The 16180-nt window shown below is 27.9% G+C and overlaps 1 protein-coding gene across 4 annotated transcripts; it reads left to right on the top strand.

Annotated features, from left to right (window-relative positions):
- The first annotated feature begins 1180 nt into the window (after positions 1 to 1180).
- Positions 1181 to 14934, top strand: LOC118071120 (elongation of very long chain fatty acids protein AAEL008004-like). 4 transcript variants are annotated; one of them, XM_035090096.1, is made up of 6 exons: positions 1181 to 1291; positions 5978 to 6050; positions 7604 to 7794; positions 10478 to 10615; positions 10880 to 11122; positions 11754 to 14934. In XM_035090096.1, the coding sequence occupies exons 2-6, from the start codon at positions 5990 to 5992 to the stop codon at positions 12093 to 12095; spliced, it is 975 nt and encodes a 324-aa protein (XP_034945987.1). In that variant the 5' UTR covers positions 1181 to 1291; positions 5978 to 5989; the 3' UTR covers positions 12096 to 14934. The 4 variants fall into 4 exon arrangements, with proteins under 4 accessions (XP_034945987.1, XP_034945985.1, XP_034945984.1 ...); XM_035090094.1 differs by lacking the exon at positions 1181 to 1291 and adding an exon at positions 2176 to 2915; XM_035090093.1 differs by lacking the exon at positions 1181 to 1291 and adding an exon at positions 2177 to 2911.
- The last annotated feature ends 1246 nt before the right edge of the window (positions 14935 to 16180 follow it).

Raw genomic sequence — 16180 nt, 5'->3', positions numbered from 1 at the left:
ATAAAAACTATTATTAATTTTTACTGTAATTATTTTTGAAAATTAATTTTTTGAAAGTTTCTTTCATTTTATTTTCTTCTTATTCAATTAACCAATTTGTATTATAAATATCTAATCATTTATTAATTGGAAAAAAACAAAACAACCGATTTATTGAGACATTTATTCATTATTAACAACGTTTTTAATCTAAAAATATTTTATTGCTATTTAATTTGCTTAATTAAATAAAAACATAGTTATCTAAATGCGCAAAAACACAAACAGTCATTAATTACGTGATTTGTAAAAAAATTTGTTGTACTTTATAATGTGTTGATTTTTATTCATTATCAATGTACGAAAAAATTGTTGAATAAATAGACGCTAATCGCATTTTGCAAACTAATTGAATTTGTCAAAATATTCAAGGATCTTTAAAAATACTTACATTTATCGAAAATCAAATTAAGTTACTGTTAATTTTTTTTGGATTAAAAATACAATTTAATTGTTATTGATAATTTTATTAAACTTCAGATAGAATTTATTAATTATGAATAAGCTTTGTTTGGGTTATACAAAGTTCATTCATTGCAAATAAATATTAAAAAACATTTTCAACAAGTCATTTTCACAAATGTTGTTAATTTCAGAGTAAAATTGAATTCTTCTAGAATATCTTACCCAATGATAACAATAATTGAGTGAAATGTTCACCATATATGCAACCCACAAAATTTTTTGTTTATAAAAAGTGATTTATGTACAAAAAAAAGTAGGTCAATAAAATTCTTTAGTTACATAATCTTGGGTCCTTCATATAATGAGTTGTTTTTTTAGCTATTTTTAATAGATACTATTAAGAATGGAATATCTAAGAAGAGATCTATTTATTAATTAAATAATTTACAAAGCTAATCATTTAATCAGTCAATGAATTAAATGAAATTTAGAATTTTATATCAGCTTAATAAAAAAAACAGTCACGTTAAATTTTTCGTGTAGTTATTATTCATTTTTACACTCCTTTAATTGCTGTAGATATTAAATATATAGATCAACACTTGTATCGAATAGTTTAAATTGTTCGTTGGCAACCAAACATACATCAGTAATAATATGGTAATGCATAAGTGAAGGATTAAACTATGATACAATACTTTCTGAGAATTCAATAATTTACGTAGTTTTTGAAAAACAAGTATAAATACTTAAATTTCAAGTGACTTTTAAAAAACATTAATCATCATAATTTAATCACGTTTATTTATTGAGCAATCGACAAAAATTAGATAAGCTATTGTTTTAGGTAAGTTATTGTTTGACCTAATTTTTGATAATGTTAAATCTCGTTACGTTAACTTATCAAATAAATTACCACGTTTGTTTTTATTAAATAAAATAGACAATATGGTTACTAAAAAACTTCATTTACTTAACAAACGAAATTTTGGCAAATTTTTTTCTATGAAAACTCATAATAAAGTATAAATATTAGCTGATTATATTTCAACGAAAAGACTTTCGGTTCAGTCAAAAAAATAGACAGAAATGTCATCTGTTAGACTCTTATGTTATGTAAATATATTAGTCTCATTAATTTTTCATCTTCAAAAACATAATTGACATAATGACGGAAGACATCGAGTACACATTGTATATATTGCGAGCATTCTTATATCAATTTACAATTCTAATATTCATTAACACAGAGAGTTCCAGAGGTCACTTTAAGTAAGAATATTTGTAAAATGAATAAAATTAAAAATCCAGCATTTTCTGGCTTTCCACAACAATAATGTCGATGGTAAATCAATCAGTTTATTAATCAGAGCATAACAAGTTTGATGGATAAATTGTTACAGATTTCACATCTTTAAATTAAAAGTGATACAGAATCATTTGCGCATGCCCATGAGAAGTCGCGCGTAAAGTACAACTGACGAAATATCCTGGTCAAAAATCACACGTGAATGAGTCGAAGTTTAAAGACAATTTTCTCTCTCAAAAGTGCGTAGCTTTGGTTACGTATGAAAGTAATATTGTAAATACATTGGAGATGGAATAAGACAAAAGCATCTTTTTCATCGAGACTTGTAAGTCGACGTCAAATAAACGACGTCAGCGATTAAGAGGGAGAGTAAAGGCTACAGAAGAGGGGAGCTCATACCGCTTATACGAAAATCCCGAGCGCGCGGTATCAGAGATCAGATCGTGCTAAAAGTTCTAAAGAGCTAGTTGATCGCTAAACCGTTCAAAACTTACAATTATTATCAAAAGTGCTTTTTTTTGTTGTTTAATCATTTTAATTAAATAACGATAACTTCGATGATACTTGGAAAAAATCCAATAAGGTGATTAAAAAGACGATAACAATTAAAACTGAATTATCAAGTGAGAGAAAAAGCGAGCGCGGTATCTCGTGTATATTTAAATTGTATGAACGTAAACAATATCCGTTAATAGTAATAATAAATACATGTTATTTGATACCAAAAATAAACAGTTAAACGAGTTGAACAGAGAATAAAAACGATTACTGCCAACGGTCGGTCAGTAAAATAGTGTGGTTTTTTTTAGTGGCGTTCATGCGCCATTCGTGTAATCATCAGCGCTGTTGGTTGTCGCGCCGATAGCTTGTATTACATTGGCCATTTGGAGTAGTCGGGGCTCTCCCTGAAGACTTAAGAGCCAGAAAGACTGAGAGACATCGTGTGTACTGGTGTGCTCGGACAACTGTTCTCGTGGTTGCTACTATTCTGTCACCCTCAACGCCGTTACTCGCTACCACCAGCCGTCTCGACTCTTGTCTATGTGTTCGGACAGGTGACAGTGCGAGAACGCGTTTCAGAGGGGACGATCGAGAGCGGGTATCACCCGGCGTGTTTTAGAGTGAGGAAACAGAACAAGGAAATTAATCAGAAAATAGGTGGGTGAGTCGTTTGAGTAGTAAACTTCATTAATTACGTCAATGAGTTTTTGACTCATTCGTAGATTCGGTAATTGAAAAATAGTGTACTCAGTGATATAATGCTTAAGTGAGTCGTGGTCCATAAAACACCTAATCAAATTGCCGCCAATCACACAACAATTACATATATCCCGTTTTTTTGCCGCCGCCCTCATCACAAGTTACCATCACAACGTTCAGTCAAGGAAGAAAGATATCCATGGAAATTGAGGTTAGGGCGTCCCTAGAAGTCGACGATCGATTCCCTATAAAGTTCCGTGACCTGCTGTTTTACTAGATTCAACGTGCTCACATTTATTTATACAGTGTTAATTTATTCAATCTTCTGTTCATTTTATTAACTTATTATGTCAATCAGGTGCTACTGAATGTCATTAAGCCAAATTCTAACCTATCACTTTATATTTAATTATTTTTTTCTCTCATTAAAACCGTTGAGAAATATTTTTTGGTCATTGTTAAATTTATTAAAAATTTTTTTTAATGGTAAAAAAATTTCTTTAAAAAATTATAATTACAATTAAATGATGTTATAATGAATGCCGGTTGGTATAATAAAATAGTACTAAAATATAATTTATTGTTATCAAGATATTAACATATTATTTGAAAGCAGTAATGTGTATTTAATAATTTTATAATAGAATTACTATTTGATTGAAATCTGTACAAACTTAGCAAATATGCTCTATCAATTAATTTTTCTTGTTAGTTATTTATTCGAGTGTGAATCCAGTATATTATTTTTATCAATGAATCAAGGATATGTCATTAAAAACAGTACTATTATAAAATGTCCACTGTAATCGTTTTGGGATAATATTACTTTAACAGTACAATCATGAATTAGAGATAAAAGATATTTTTATTTTATAAAGTATGATCATCTCTTCACATTACTTTTATCACTTTTGTTAATGATAAATTATTTAATTTTTTTAGTGACATAGTGGAATTGTTTTAAAAATAAGAATACAATTGAATAAAATAAATATAAAAAAAAATTGTTGACAAAATTAAAACGAGTAAATTAATGAATGAAAATGTTACTAGATTGACAGATGTTGGAAATATTCGGTTATGTATATACGTTAGAATTTAAATTGAGTGAGTGTACTACTCAATGTATTTATGTCCCAGAGTTATGAGAAGTTTCGGACAGAAGACTGTAATCTCCGCTGTACGTTAGCAATTTAATGTAAGGTATTAAAAAAAAGTTAAATATTGAACAATTAAAATATTAAAAATAATCGTCTTAACGGATAGTTTATTTTTAACTTGAAAGAGATGGTTTTTAATTTCCATTCAACCAAGGATTTTAAATACAATAATAATCAGTCTTGAATCATCATTTGATTATAACTTTCTCCCGAATAATTAGTACCAGTTTGAGGCGACATTTCAAAGGTGTCTGCGCTTCCGGAACCATTGACAGATCAAAGGGTTAATAATGGCTAAAATGAATTTTCTCTTTCTTTATACGTTTCATTAGTCTTGATTATTTTGAAAATATTTGATAAAGCAGATATCGCAGAATGACATAATTTGCTGAGCAATCAGTAACAAAGTTAATTAACACGGAAAGACTTTCAATCTTTCGGATGAATAGATAACACTGCGGGAGTACGTCGACGACCCCTCGTAATATCCATTGATTTCGTTATTATTTTACTATCTATTTTTAAATTTTCATGGTCGATTATTTCACTTTAAGTTAAAAAAAAATATGTGAAATCATTGTTTTTTTTATTAACGAGGATATTTTTAATCATATTACAAAATGAGACATGGTTAAATTAATAGATGAATTATTTATATTTCCCGAAATCATTTGTTTTTTAAATAAAAAATTTTTTTTTAATCATTTTTCTCATTTATAAATTTTTTCGGATACTCTCTCGTGAACTCATTTTGCCTAAGCTCGATTTCATAACTTCCGAGTCGAATGAGACGAGGAAGAACGCGCGGAATCCGGTTCCACTCGCACTACGATGATCGCGGCGTCAAGCATTTCTCTTACAGCAAACACCGTCTTACCGATTACTCTCAACTTACGTAAAAGACCTCTCGGCAAGTTAAGCTTGACTTAAGTCACTACGAAAGAAAAAGAGAGAAAGAGGAAAAGTGAAAAAGAGAGGATTGGGCGACAGCGTGCGAGAAAGTTACTAAATGTCCGCCTCTTAGTTGCTTTACGCTCAGGGCGATATTATTACAGTGTGTGACTATAATGAATAAAGTATACATGAGTGGATCGATGAGTATAACCGACTGAATAACTGTCCTAACAAAAACGGAAAGCCTCTTCAATGTGCACGTAATGACAACGCCCTGTGCTTAATTCACTAACCATTATACACTTCAAACGCTGCTTCTATTACTCTTCATAGAAACCTCAACATTTTCTTTATACCTCTAAATTTTGCTGGCTTCGACACTAATTGACCAAAATATTCTCAAACATGCACACCACAATATTATAATATTTTTAAAAATCTACATTTCATAAACTATTTTTTTTTTATTTCTAGTAAACAAAAATATTTTTTTTATGAATATGACAGAAAGTAATCATTTTAAAGATGAGATAATAAAAAAGTTTTTAAACAATTGATTTAAAAATTTTTTATACATGAGATTGCATCAGATTTGCTTGACAAACGTTTTAGACTAACTAGTATACTCTACATAAACTGTATGGATGTTAAATTTATGCTATTTAGATTTTATTATATAATATCAAATTGGCTAACAAGTTCTGCTCTTATTTTGTGCGTTTTTATTTATAATTAAATCGAAGCAAGTATAATTTAATAAACTAAGAATATTAATGAAAAACTACATTTCAAACAACTTTTCTTCTCTACGATGTTTTTTTTATCATTACTAAAAAAAGTGAAGAATTTTTTTTCATCTCATAATCATACTTAATATATGTAACTCTCAGCCAATTTGATAAGTCACATGATGAATTAATAAGTAAGTCAGAAAACTAATTTTAAAAATAAATTTTATCTTTTGTTGTAGAAATTAGACAACATGACGAATACATTTGCAAGTATAGTACATGGATATAGGGATCTTATGGACAATAAATCTGGTAAGTGTCATCTGAATGACGTAGAAAAAAAACCTACAACAAAAGTTTCTCTGATATTACATGGGAAAATAAAAAAAGTCAGTTTCGATTAAGCTTTTAATTGTTCAAATGAAGCAGACAAGGCTAAGACTCATAGAAAATTTTTACGTTAGAGTCAGTAATGAATCCAGCATTAATTGTAATAATTAATAAATGATTATTCAATCAAAGGCATCTTAATAGTCGATAGAAGAAAAAACCTAAGAAATAATGTTAGGAATATTTTTATCAAAATCCGTAAAATTAACGTTTATGACAATTATGATTATTTTTATCAGTTTTTCCAATAAAACGTTGAACTTTTTATAGGTCATTAAATTGCTGACGATGATTCATTAATGAAATGAAGTATTTAAAGAATTCATTTTAATAGAAGTGCCTATTCAAAATTTCATAATTTATTAATGATCTATTATAACATGTATCTTAATAACAGAAAAAATCATTTTTGAATAAAAATAATTTAATTTCAAATTTAATGTTTATTCATCAATTCTCTCAGAATAATTAAATATTTAATATTTGTTGGATAGAAGTATCAGGAAAATTTATCCTTATCGAAAAAATAAATTGTATAATGAAAATTATAGGTGGTAGTGTAATAAATAATCAAAGAATGAATTTACTAGATAGCCGTATTCTAATGAAATGCAACTTTTATTGAATCAATTATTTACTTGATATATCTTTTTAATAAAACATTAAAATTGATAGGAAATAAAAGCCAATTATGATTTAATAAAGTATTATTCATTCATGGAATTCATGGAATTATGAGACAGCTGCTAAAATAGGATAGTAAATATTTTATTTATTCTTTAATATTAGAAGTCAGATTGTTATCTATGTTGAACTTAATGTAGGTCATTGTATTACTAGCAATTAAATTCATATCATAGATAAATTTAGTCAATTTCTAATCCACGAGGTTAATATAAAAGATGGGTAAAAATCAATAAAAACGTTTAGGAAACAATGTTGTTAATTAACAATGTTGAAAATTAAAACATATAGATGCATATAATGACGAAAATCAATGACGTTGGAAAAAAACGTGGGTCGAAATCGTGCTTTGTGAAAGTGGCACGCTTGACCAAGGAAGAAAGAGAAAAAGAGCACGATTGGCGAATGCCAAATTAAAAGAAGCATGTGCACGCATCGCGCTTGGCCATGTTTTAATTTACCATTGAAATTCCACGTCTGTCATTCTGTCTGTTGCAAAAAGTGAACTTAAAGAAGGTGAATTGATTCTTGAGCTATTCGCGAATTTCGATCATGCAACTATTATTATGGGTCATGAAGTTCACATATTTGAATACATATATATGTATATACATATAAATATTAAACTCTATTTATCAACTTATTATGTTATGAAACTGATTAATGAATTATTTCATAAAAGTTTTGAGTTATGTGCAAAGTATGTAGGTTATTTATAATATTTGTTGACGTTAAATATTAATTAGAAATGTTTGAATGGTAACAGTCATTTTGGGTGCATTTTATTACAGATCCACGAGTCAAAGATTGGCCGATGATGAGCAGTCCTCTTCCAACGATGGTAATATGTGTATTATACGCTTACTTCAGCAAGGTCTTGGGACCGAGACTGATGGAAAATCGCAAACCTTTCAATATACGGAGGATCCTCGTTGTCTATAATCTTATTCAGACAATTTTTTCAGCGTGGATTTTCTATGAGGTAAATTTTATTGTATCTCACACTGACGTTCATCAAGAGATGAAAATATCAGCTCTTTTACCCTCAGCTGAGTTCGCTATAACATGCTACACATTGTCTTACAACACGTCTATTTTTTTTATGAGAAAAGGGGAACAATAAAGTGGTTAAAAAATTTGTTTTAAATTCTACTGATGATTTTGAACGATAGATCACTTTCTTTTGTTATTTTATATAATCCATAGTCGTTAAAAAATACTTATTTGAAACTATATAAATTGTTTCGACTTTGGCTTATATTTTATGTAGATATTTTTCCTTTTTATCAGTTTCAAGGCTGTAAGTCTACTAACTTATTGGATAAAATACAGTAAATTACTTCATTCTGTCTAACTTTAAGACTCAAACGTCTTCTGAAAAAATTGTTTATGACTAACATGAGTTTGTAATAACCGAAAACTATTATTTAAATTGAATGTTATTATAAGTTTAATCATTTTGCATTACTATTATATACAGTACATGTTTAGTATGTTATACCTCATGTCAATACAGTTATGTTTGACTACTTTGTCTGAAAGATTCCAAGAGGTCAATCATCTATTGAGTAGTCGAAAGCCGAAAAAACATTGCTAAACCATTAGAAGATTGAAAAAATGGTTTGTGATAAATTTTAACTACTTAATCCAGACATAAAATTATCATTTAAAGAGAAAGTTTTTCTTCTTTTTTCACTTTTTGCCTTTGTAATCGATAGACAACTGTGAATACGATTAGAATAGTTGAGTGTTGATAAAGTCTATTCTCTTTTCATCAGACTAATCAAATTTAAATGAAATTCTTAACATTGATCGATTAGCATAAAAGCAAGAAAATCTGTCAACCAATTACTTCATTAACATCATTCTTGTGATTACTGTTGATTGATATTAAAATTTTATTATCCATTATGCTTTTAGCTAATTTTCTTTTTCTAAATAGTCAAAAATTTTCTTAAATTTAACAGATTAATGTATTATGAAAATTTTTTTTGTTGTTGATGAGAGTATTGTAGAAAAGATAAATATCAATAAGCTAATTATCATTGCGTCCATGTGTAATAAAACTAACTAAACGAGCTAAAATTTTTTATATTTTTCCAAAGGTTTTATGTTAATGTATTTTGTGCGAAGAAATTATTTACGTTTCACGCGACAATAGATTAAATGAGAAAATGACGCGTCGATGCAGAACACGCTAAAGTCTTTCAAAGGAAGCACATGCATAACTACTCTCTGTTGATATAATGACTAAGTACATAAAGCTAGTGCCAATGTATAGATAACTTGAAGAAAATTTATCCATGCTAATGCCAGTAGCTTCTTGAATAAATTGCAGAGGTTTTTGGACTTTGATTATAATATAGACAAAATTCATTCCAAAATTATTAACGTTTTCTTTTGAGGGAAGATAATTTTAGTATTATTTTATTCATATGAAACTCTTCAAGTTTATAATTTAAAATTTTCAATGAAAAACTTATTCGAAGTTTGTAAAATAAAAGAATTAATTAGTTGTTTGATCTCAAGAGAGTCAAACACATTATATATTGATTTAGTTCATAATAATAATTATTATGTTCTGTAAAGCTTGATAACTTTTTTACTTAACATGGTTAAAAAAGTCTGTTACGAGTCTCATAAAAGAATGTCATGCATGTGAAAATTTTCCATGAAAGTTTGAAGAATGTAGTGGATAAAATTTTGGCTGTAGTTATTGTTTTTGCTCGAAATTATAATTTTTTGTAATCAAGGAGTAAGAATATTTACATTTGTTTGCTATTGACAATTGTAAATAAACAATTAAATGAGTGCAGAGAAAATTTATGACTCAAATCATTGTTAATAAAAGTTATTGAAATTCATTTTTTTTTACTATTGACTCACTTCTTTAACACTTTGTGATTTGTTTTTGCAACTTTCGAAGAGTTTCTGTAGAATATTTAAATTGACATTGTCCTTGCAGATTCTGCGTAGAATGTCATTTTCTCATTAACTATTCATATGCATCTTGTAAGAATGAAAAAAGAGAGAAAAACAATAAAAAAGTCATTGGATTTTTATCCCATTAGTTTGTGAGTGATGATTTAATCACAAAATAAATATCCAGTGGAAACACGACCTCAAAATAAATAAAATACTTGACATCGCAAAATAAGTCGTCCAGGTATGAACTGTAATGCTCGTAATGGATCTTTGAAACTTAGAAACGTCCTTGACACGCAATACATTCAACTCACTCGTACATTCATGCGAAAAAAGAGACTCATAGTCTGCAATAATTATAGCTTAGAGACCAATAGAATATCGAGGACATATAAATTGATATTTTTTTTCTATCCAATATTGATTATTAGATAACCTTCGAATATACGATTTCATTAATTATTAATTTCTCCCGAATATCACTGGAAGTATTCTACTTTATAACTGAAATTTCACTCTTAATTTTTTATTGACCATTTGTAACATTGCAATTAACAAAAAATTATTTTCTTCAACTGTACATTAACTTTAGAAACTTCACATGAAATTTTAAATAGTTGATTATTCAACACAATATATATATTTTTTAAAATTATTAGTTGATTTAATTAGGACAATTGATTTTTTTTTAATTTTATGAAATAGATGAATCTTAACTAATAATGAATTTCTGTTTGCAGTATTTAATGAGCGGATGGGCGAAGGGTTACAGCTTTAGATGTCAACCAGTTGACTATTCACAAAGTCCTCTAGCCTTAAGAATGGCTCAAACATGTTGGTGGTATTATTTTAGCAAGTTTACAGAATTTTTTGATACGGTGAGCTTCACTTTATTATTTTATCTATGTTATCTAGTAGAGATCTAGTGAATGGTAATTGACAAGGAGTAAGAATATTAAAAAATTTTTTTGTCTCTATGTGAATAAATTAATATAAAAATCTTTGCCATTCACTATTTCTTCATTTATCAACTTAACTACATGTTGCTCTTTTAAAAAAAAATATTAATGAGTTTAATCTTCTTATGAAGCCAAGTACATACAGTATAGTTTAATATTATTAACGAATTTATTCTTTTACAGTTATTTTTCATTCTAAGAAAAAAATACCAACAAGTGTCAACGCTACACGTTATCCATCACGGGGTGATGCCTTTTTCAGTGTGGATGGGCTTGAAATTTGCGCCGGGTGGTCACAGCACTTTCTTTGCACTTTTAAATACTTTTGTCCATATCGTCATGTATTTCTATTATATGATAGCAGCCATGGGCCCCGAGTATCAAAAGTATATATGGTGGAAAAAATATTTAACAACTTTCCAGATGGTGAGGAAAAAAAATAAATTTCTTTATTGTTTGAAATTTTATGTAAAAATGTACCACTAAAAAAGAAAATTCTATTTAAAAAGCTAAAGTGCAATCTTGGTATTGCATAAAAGTGTCAAAGCTTAGTTGCAGTAAAATTTTTGCATCTCGTTGTGTGACGTATTTTACTTAAAAAATATGCTGGCTCATAAGACTGTCAATTAAAACACATTTTGTTTATTACATTTTTTCATAACTTTTCTATTTTTTCAAAAGTTGCAAAAATAAAAATGCACGTGTTTCTAAAAATATTAAAATAGTAATAAATCAACGCAATAAAGACTGAATATTTTTTTCTATTAAATGGCAGTTATATTATCTTGCTTTATTACACGGTAACAAAAACTTTTAATATTTATCCACTTATTCATTAATTTTTTTTCTTTTGTAAAAGGATTGAAGATTTAAAATTACTTTAAAAGTTATTTTTTTTATCTTCTAAGATTTTTATCTTTCACTTATTACTCATTTATTGCAAAAAATTTAATTTTTCATACTATCTAAAAAATTTTAATAAGTCATTATTTAATTTTATTCAAATAAATATAAATTAATTATGCAATCAATTAATACTAATAAATTATTCCAACAGTTCCAATTCATTCTAATCATGACCCATCAATTCCAACTACTGTTCATCGAATGCAACTACCCACGTAGCTTCATGATCTGGATTGGACTTCATGGTGTATTATTCCTTGGACTCTTTTCGGATTTCTACAAAACGAAATATTCGTCAAAGGATGTGAAAGCAAAATCTCGTGAAAATACTGGGGCATGTATGCCAGTTTTGGATGATAATGAGTCTAAACTACGACAAAATGGAATTTCTACGTACGCGACGATCTACAATAAGGAATATAATAGCTGCTACAGCAACGGCACCAATAACGGTTACGTCGCTAATAATAATGCAGAGAAAAAGCTCGCTTAAAAGAGTGACTAATCATCTAGAAGATATTGAAACAAAACATATTCTGTTTATTGTAAAAAAATGAGAGTCTATTTCATCTCGATTCTATACTGTGTGCTCGCGATAAAGTCGCCAAAGTGAATGCCCATGCAAATTAATTACGGGTCTGGTGCCCTTGGTAGGCTCGATAAAAAAGTAAAAATGTTTCGTTTTATGTCTCCTAAGACAAAGTGTGCGAGAATAAATGCGTTATGAGGATGAATGATAATGCGTAAATGTCCATATGTTGTACAGTCTGTTCACGAAATGCGTAAGTGCAAGAAAAAATTTTCAAAAAAATGAGAATAGTATTTATACCATTTAGATAAATATACTGGTTATGAATCACTAGATAATGAACGAAGAGGCATAGTCTGAATTGTCTCTGAAGTTGTTGTCGCTTACGAATTTTCGAAGCCACACGATGAGACTTCAAAAAAGCTGTGGTAATCGCATAAAATCGTATACAAGACAGGTATTATAAGTTCTAAAAAGTGAACGATTTGTTTTGTAGTGTTAAAAACAGAATGTAGAAAAAATGTCAAGTTTGGCAAACTGAAAAGTAACAATTAAACAATTTTATGCGATCAACGCACAAATATAGAACGATGACAAATACACAATTTTAGGAAAGAGTGGGAAGGTGTTAGTAAAAAAGCACCTTTGCCCAGCTTAATGTTTTATTAGATAATCTTCATATTATTCCGATTGTGTTCAAAGCTTCGATAATTAACTCAGGCTGTTGGACAAAGAATAATGTTGAAAAAAGCCGACTATTTAAACTTTTGTGAAACAATTTAAATTAATCATATAAATAATTTTCATACTCACTGTGCGGTTAAAAATAACCAGGGACAAATAAAAAACGTACTAGGTATATATTAATATTGATAAATTGTCGGATGTAAAAAATCAGACGTTCAATCATGAGTTTCTTTGAAATAATAACTTTAAAATCTATGTTTACTATATACATATACATATATTTATATATTGTCCGTGCCTCGATTTGCGAATAGATTCCTGGTCTAAGAATCTAACGTAAAAAATACTAAACACCGGCCCAAGCTTCGCTCCGTGTTTTCCTTATTGAATCACTGATTTTATACTAAATGAAAAAAAAAAATTGTACAATTATTTCGTGATAATTAAGAAAACTATTTCGACTTAGTTTTTTAAATGTTACGAGACTGCAATATGGGCAGGGCTATTAACTCGTGGCTTTAGTTAATTAATCTAATTAAATAGATAATAATACCTTTTACTACTAATTTCTTTTTTATTTTTACCAATTGCGTCGTAAATGTGAATTTGATGATTTGTTAATGCACAATTTTATCTATTGTTCATCAATCACATCGTGTAACCATGCGCTTTATTCGATTTATAAGAAATTCATTGAAATCGCTATTAAATTTTTCGATATATCACAGTCTAATGGCTGATTTTTTATAGTAATTTGTACGTCTAAATTTTTTATCAGTTGACTTTTTTAATGTTTAATATATTTTGTGATGGTCGCATTTTTTTTAATATTTTAAAGTAAAATCATTGCTCTGTATTCAATATTACAAGTTAATGTAAGATAGAACTTGTACGATAATCTGCATTTGAATTTATTGCAGTTATTTTGTGATTATTGAAACTTTATAAAACTTCATTTTTTCTGAGAAAAAGAAAAAGGATAAGATGGAAAAATGTCATTATTCCTATTGAAAAAAACAAAAAAAAAAAAAAACAAATAAGTCGGTATTCGCAGGACGACCGATGTACCGAAGAATGAAATGGAATAATTATAATAATTATTTAGAAGAATTTTCTAATCAATTTTTTAATCATTAAATCTGGCGAGACTAGCGATTTTTATGTTTTTCTACTTGATCGTCTTGCCTTGGAATTGTGAGAGCATCCTTTTTAAAAAAAATCAAGAGGATTATATCCCAAACGAAAGTATAACAATTTTTTTGATTATTTACGATGCGAATGAAATCTTTGCAAGTTTACGTTCTTGATTGTGTTAAATTGTAAGTAAAGAAGTAAATTGTGAACTTTTTGATCCATGTATTACACATCAATCAAAACAGACGATTGATTTATTGCGTAAACTAATGATTATTGAGTTGATAGTAAGACACGTGGCTTGTAAATAAACATAATGAGCAAAATTAGAAAAAAGAATAAATTAAATTGTTGTGACGACGTAAAAAAAAACTTGCAAGGATACAGCATCGTCATGTACCTAATGTTAAAAACTTTAACAATTACTGATTCTCATTATATTTTTGTACATAATTGGGAAAAATTACACCTAATGAATAAAGAAAAACACAAGTAAAATTAAAAAAAAAAATTATAAAAAATACAATAGTTCTCTAATGACTGGAGTTTTATGACCTCAATGTCATATCAGCAGATAGAAATGTTGATTCTTGACGTCATCAAAAAGTAGCTTTCATCATAAAATTTTTTGCTCAATTATAGTAATGACAAAAATGAATGGTTATCTGGTTGTTCTTTGGTCATGAAAAAATTTTTAAAATTTATTGATTTAAACATTTGCAAATACATAGGTATAATATCAAATTTAATCATGAGATCTTTAACATTAACAATCAATAGACATTATTCGTCGTATTTTTTCGCTAGGTTGGAGGTCTTTGGCAAATGACCTCTTTCGCGTAAGTAAACATTTTAAAAAAATGCCACGAGCTCTTTTTACATCCTAATTATCATATGCATCATCCATCACTTTCGTGTTTTTCGTTCCAAAATCACCGAGAATTTTATATAAAAAAAGAATAAATAAAAATCTGAAAGATGATTTATAGATTATATTCATTTCTCTATATAAAAATGAAAACCTTCAATAATTTTTATTTCCTTTTTAATTTTATGATTTTTAATGTAATAATTTGATTGAAAATTCAAAAACTTTTAAACTATTGAAAACTTTGATAATTAATATATATCACTCATTATCACGCTAGAAAACATAAAATTTCAGAAGATTGTCAATTGAGACCATAGTGGGACATGTATTCAAGTTTACTTAGTAATTAATTTAACGATAAAAGCCATGTGATGATGACAAAACACTATCATTCAGTTTTTGTTTGATAGTGAGCTGAAAACCAGTCCGAGAGTTAAATGAGCAATTTAGATAAAAGGTAAAATCAGCTTTCATTTATGTCAGTACTTTATTATAATTTTTAATTAGTTACTGAATGGTTTATTGTTCCTTCTTCAAAATACTAGGAATTCACGAGTTTTCAACTTCACTAGAAGGTAAGTTTATTTAAATATTCAATTTGAGATTTCATTCAAACGTCATTGGGATTTAAAGTCTTTTGACTTGTTTACAATATTAATATCAGTTTCATGCAAAATCTTTGTAAATGGACATATCAATAAAAGTTGCAATATTCCAGTGATTCAGGATCTCAATGCCATATTGAAATATTTGTTAAATATATTCAGAATTATTTTATGAAATCGATAAAAGACTTGACTGGAAAAATAAAAAAAACCTATTCATATAAATGTTAATTATTATAAATATCCTTGCATCAGCCTATGTTTTTTGATCTTCATTTTATGTTTGGGTATTAGCTCAACATGGTCAAGAACATCCTGCTCATTAAAATAAATTATTATACCATGAAAAAAATTTTTTTTCATTTTAAAAAAATCAATGAAACATTTTTATCTTTTGATTGTTTTGAATATCAAACCTCTTTCAATAATTATTTGTCGAAAATAATTAAATAATCAAAGAACATGTATCAAAAAGTTTCATTATATATTCAATCACTGACACATTTTATGCCTTTTCCCTTGGGATTAAATGTCATTAACAGTCACAAGATAAAAATACTCTGAACTATACAGTGATTTATATCAACATTGGCGATTAGTTTTGCATAATATTTATATTTCATATAAATGACTTAAAAATGTAACGGCTTTAGTGATAATCCAATAGTAAACTGGTAAAGAATATTTTCAAATGTAGTGTTAAGTATCCATAGTGGTATCTTTTAATTTTCCCACATAAGTTTATGAGGACA

The sequence above is a fragment of the Chelonus insularis genome, unplaced genomic scaffold (assembly GCF_013357705.1).
Source record: "Chelonus insularis isolate UGA/USDA-ARS -01 unplaced genomic scaffold, ASM1335770v1 contig_75_pilon, whole genome shotgun sequence".
Taxonomy (NCBI): Eukaryota; Metazoa; Arthropoda; class Insecta; order Hymenoptera; family Braconidae; genus Chelonus; species Chelonus insularis.
The sequence above is the reverse complement of the archived record's forward strand: the minus strand, read 5'-3'. Positions and strand labels throughout refer to the sequence as shown.